General features: G+C 44.8%; 2 protein-coding genes across 8 annotated transcripts in view; one reads left to right on the forward strand and one right to left on the reverse strand.

The window, feature by feature from the left end:
- The window catches only part of lrp1aa (low density lipoprotein receptor-related protein 1Aa), a 190,604-nt gene that overhangs the window by 52,805 nt on the left and 132,799 nt on the right, over positions 1-5,000 (reverse strand). For all 7 annotated transcript variants that reach the window (XM_058373888.1, XM_058373889.1, XM_058373887.1 and 4 more), the window contains 3 exons: positions 4,397-4,548; positions 4,069-4,193; positions 3,283-3,657 (listed from right to left, as the gene is read on the reverse strand). In XM_058373888.1, the coding sequence (XP_058229871.1) occupies positions 3,283-3,657; positions 4,069-4,193; positions 4,397-4,548 (652 nt within the window). The remainder of the gene's footprint in view (positions 1-3,282; positions 3,658-4,068; positions 4,194-4,396; positions 4,549-5,000) is intronic.
- Positions 706-2,715, forward strand: LOC131342730 (delta-type opioid receptor). Its single transcript, XM_058373896.1, has 2 exons — positions 706-1,295; positions 1,397-2,715. Exon 2 carries the CDS (start codon positions 1,490-1,492, stop codon positions 2,486-2,488), a length of 999 nt encoding a protein of 332 aa, XP_058229879.1. The 5' UTR covers positions 706-1,295; positions 1,397-1,489; the 3' UTR covers positions 2,489-2,715.

Below are 5,000 nucleotides of genomic sequence, written 5' to 3' on the forward strand. Positions count from 1 at the left end.
AACAGCAACAGGAGTTTAGTAAAAAAAACAAAAACGAAGATTTTTAAAATAAAAACTAAACACCTGCGAGACCTGGCAGGTCAGTTACAAGCCCCGCCCACTGTCACAGGAAGTCATTTTAGTGACATCCAATCACAATTTTCAGACACAGAGAAAATGATATAAAAGTGAGTTATGAAGATCACAGGATCACATTATCACCTGAACCCTGCTGTTCCGTGTGTGTGTGTGTGTGTGTGTGTGTGTGTGTGTGTGTGATCCACAGCTCCAGCCATAGCTCGTTGGAGAGTGGCCGATTGTCTAGACGTGTGACCGATCTGCCACTCATTTTTTTCCTCCTTAATAGTCACCATGGCAGCCGTGAGTCTGTGTGTGTGTGTGTGTGTGTGTGTGTGTGTGCGTCACTGGTCGGTTTTACACTCGTTTTCTGTATAAAACATTCTCTCTGCTCTCTAATCCTAACAACATGGTGTGTGTATATCTGAGGTGGTGAAGAACAAAGTGCTGTGTTTTTGCGAGGTTCAAAGTTCATAGCGTCCGTGTTTATATGAAGAAGAACGCAGCCAGGAGCCAATCACACTGCAGCACGCTGGAGATGAAGCTTTGAAGATGCTTTTATGGGTTGAAATGAAACTGGACAGGATCCAGACTCGGCTCTCCAAACAGATCTCCCACAGGTTTATAGAGTTCAAAGGACGCCTCGTCTCGGGAGTGTGCCATGTGACTAGCTAACGTCGCTCCATTTCAGACCATCGCCTGAGGATTAACAGAAGAACAGGAGGACGAATGTTCATGAATGGACGTGGGATAATAAAGCTCAGAATTTCTGCCATTCAGAAGCAGAAGCGCTTTAAAGAGAAATAATTCCCAGGATAAACAGATACTCAGGAAACAGAGAAAAACTGCAGCAGGAAACTTCTAATAAAGCTGATGTTTCTACTCTGAACCTCATAGAACCGCAGCCCTGATCATGAGAGATGGAAATCTCCATGATCTGGGAATCAAAATGAGAGAGAAGTTCAAACATGTTCTAAAGATAGCAGCATGAATGAGTCCTGTGTCCTGTGAGCCGCTCTGGGGAATGTCCTTTGGACTCCTGACCATGTGGCAATCATCATCATTCCAGCGAGGTTTTATCAACTTTACACCTGCTGTAAATATTGATCTGATTTCCTCATTCCACAGAGACACAGTGAGGGGAAGAGCCGGGAGCCGGAGTTCTCACAGTGGAATACCAGGGCAGAGACCACGAGCTGGAGGTCTGTGAAGAGCTGGAGGTCTGTGAAGAGCTGGAGGTCTGTGAAGATGTTAAAGTTTAAGAGTTTTATCTTATAAACAGAAATGCTGCTGACTGGAAGGAGAAACTCTTGCTTATATTTATTTATATTTGTCACAGAATCTGTTAACCACTAAGTTGCCCTTGGATACTGTTCTCATGGACACCGGCGTGTGATTTTAGCGCTACTTTTCCAGAACGGAGATCTTTCCCATGGAGAACATCACAGAACCAGGTGATGGAGAAAACATCAGTGATGTTTCAGGAGCCACTGATGTGGAACGAGTCCTGGTGCCCATCCTGGACAGCATCATTCTGGTGAGCGGGTTGGTGGGACACGTGTTGGTCATCATCATCATCTCGCGAACTCTGAGAGCGGGACGTGGAACCAACGCTGGCAGAATCCAACAAGCTAATGCTAATGGAACGGACATTCTGCTGCTGAGTTTAAGCGTGGCAGATATTCTGCTCCTGTCCTGTGTCCCTTATCACACCATCGCCATAGCAACCCGTCACTGGCCCTTCGGAAGCTTCATGTGCAAGGCGGTCAGCGGCCTGGGAGCCATGTGCAGCTCGGCTAGCGCCTTCACGCTCGCCGCTCTGGCCTTTAGCCGCTACATCATAGTGGTTTACCCGACTAAAGCGTTCCGCTGGCGCAGAAGTAGCCGATTAAAAATCCTGGCCGCAGTTCTGTGGGTTCCGGCGATCGTCTTGGCGATTCCTCAGTTCACATGGAGGACGCTAATCTCAGGCACAGAACTGCGTTCCACCAGGCAGGATCTGATATGTTTCAACTTCCTGTCTGACTCGGGCCAGCTGGCGTACGGCATTTGCCACTTTCTACTTGCCTTCCTTCTTCCACTGGTGGTCATCACGCTAGCGTATGGTAAGATATATCATTTCCTGCACAAAACCAGTCGGGACACCACCCAGACAGCCCGGTTGGAACGCTACCAGACGCAAGTGACCCAGACGTCGCTCCTGCTGGTTCTGGCATTCGTCTTGTGCTGGCTGCCATCCTACGGACTGATGCTGGTGCAGCTCGGATATCAATCCACGGTGACCGGGCCTCAGCCGAGATTGGGACCATTCGCTACCTTCGCTCGCGTCATGGCCACTTTGTCGACCGTGATGAACCCGATCCTGTACGTCTTCATGTCACAGAAATTCAGAAAGGAACTGAAGGAACTCTTAAGGAAGTGCAGCTGCTAGAGCAAAACCTCCACACCGCATTAGAGTGGTTATTTTCTGTTTTGTGGATTTTACACACTCCTCAGAAGCAGAACCCAGTGTTTATAAGCTGCTTAGAACAAACTCGTCCTCCTGTTACTCAGAACCACAACGGCTTCATTTAGAGAACAGTCTGAACTGGACACTTCACTCACCAATGGACGGATTCATCCGCTGACTGGGTTTCAACTCAACTTGTTATTTTGTAACTCAACATGAAATCAGTCTGTCTGCCTGTCTGTCTGTCTGCCTGTCTGTCTGCCTGTCTATTAAACCGGCTGCTAATAAACTTTATTAGAAAGCAGAAATAATCCATCAGGTCCTGGAATAGGTAGAAAAAGAGGAGGAAAGGAGGGAAAAGTGATAATGACAGAATGGAGTGTTTTCTCTTTCTTCTCGTGAATATTGTAAGACACCTTGATGTGACAAAATCAAAATAATTTAAATAGTAAAAAATAAATAAAAGAACAAAAAACCCTTAAACTCAGACAGAGGTTATTTGTTCTTTATTCTTTGGTGTATTTCTCGAGGTGAAGCTGGTTTCTGAGCTGGACTGCTTCTGAATTTGAGGTCAGACGTAGTTCATAGCCTGAGAGCCGAATAAACTCATTATTATTATTATTATTAATAATCATCAGCAGGTCTATAGCATCCCATAATATCCAGAGAAGAAGAAAACATTATAGAGATTTATATGAATTTTGTATTGAGTTTTTTTTATTATTTTGTTTTCTTGCTAATTAATTTATCTCTTTAGAATGTTAAGAGAGACTCACTCTCCACCACGATCCTCCGTCCCGAGCCGTCGTCGTTGATCTGCTGAATGTTTCCGAAGTGAATGTCGCTGTAGAAGATCCGGTTGGCTCCTTTCCCTCCGCCACCGCGGTAATCGAAGGCTAACGCGATCACGTTCTTCATGTGCTCTGCGTCCTCGAAGGGTTTGACGGGAGCGTTGAGGTTCTTCTCGTCCGATAAGTGCACGCTCTTCAGGATGGTGCGCTCTGAGTACAGCAGGTATCCGGAGTAATCCCTGCAGCTGCGTCCATCTTCATCCAGAGCGCCGTGAGCACAGGCGCAGGTTCGCTCGCCGTTCCCACGGTACAGACACAACTGCTCACAGCCGCCGTTATTCTCCTTACACACGTTCGTCCCTGTCAGAGACACCGAGAGAAACCAGACGTCGTTACACCTTCACATGAGAAACCGTTCCTCAAAGATTCTCAATACAGCTGCGTTCTCACAGTTCCACGAGGAACCTTTTCAGGAACCTTTTCAGTGGTGTGTGAGAGCGGACAGTACACATTAAGATCAGAGAGATATTTTCATCTGCCCATTTCATCTCTATTTCTATTTTATTTACATGAAGCAGGTTGAAGTAAAAAATGTTATTGTGGAAATAATCAAAATTTTATTTGTAACAGGAAAAGGGATAAATATTCAAAATAAATTTATAATTTCTTATTATTATATATTTATAAAAATGACTACATGAAAGTGTATTTATTGATGAATTAAGTAGCTGTATGTATGTGGTGACCAGCGGCTGGGCGGTCAGCTCTCACCCTGCTGCCTCGCTCTGTTAAACACTTTGATGTCTTTCAGCTGGACGCCGAGTCCTGTCCTCAGAGTGACCGAGTCTGTGGCGTTGTGTTTACTTCCTCTCTTTATAGAGCCATTAGAATGGGTGCTAACACACACACACACACACACACACACACACACACACACACACACACACAGGTAAACAATTAGTCTTTCCATTTATTATTTGGCAGCAAAAACAAAACACTATTTCCATCTTCAGTCTCTATTTTCTATGCCTGATTTTTCAGGGATAATGAACCTGATCCCCCCCCTTTCCCTCTCTCTCTCTCTCTTTCTCTCTCTCACCGGTCACTCCAGTAGATGTAGTTCTCGAACACAGACACAGAGAACATGTCCATGTTATTGCTGGCCAACACGAGCTCCCGCTTCTCCCCAGTCTCCAGATCAATCCTCTCGATTTTGTCAGTGCGAGCATCGCACCAGTACAGCAGACCCTCCTGTATGGAAAGAACAGGAAGGAAGGACAGAAGGACGGAAAGAAAGAAAGAAAGAAAGAAAGAAAGAAAGAAAGAAAGAAAGAAAGAAAGAAAGAAAGAAAGAAAGAAAGAAAGAAAGAGGAGAAAATTTCACAAACAGACGTGTGTCACTGATCAGTTTTTTCCAGACACATCGTCATCACTAAAATAAATAACGATATCTGAGATCACGATATTCAGGATATTTTCCTAAAAGGAGACAAACGGAGAAACAAACCTCCAAAGAATTCAGACCAAAGACATGAAAGTGTCACGGAATCAATAAATAAAGAGTAAAGAAGGTGTGAATAATTCATAAATAACAGTAAATAAGCAGCGAGCATGTAAAGGTCTCATGCTAATCGTCTTTTATTACGCGACTCCAATGCTAATGTTCGCTCTGTATCCACTGCAGCAGTACAATATGCTAATTC

Source organism: Hemibagrus wyckioides, linkage group LG21 (assembly GCF_019097595.1).
Source record: "Hemibagrus wyckioides isolate EC202008001 linkage group LG21, SWU_Hwy_1.0, whole genome shotgun sequence".
In the NCBI taxonomy this organism is placed as follows: domain Eukaryota; kingdom Metazoa; phylum Chordata; class Actinopteri; order Siluriformes; family Bagridae; genus Hemibagrus; species Hemibagrus wyckioides.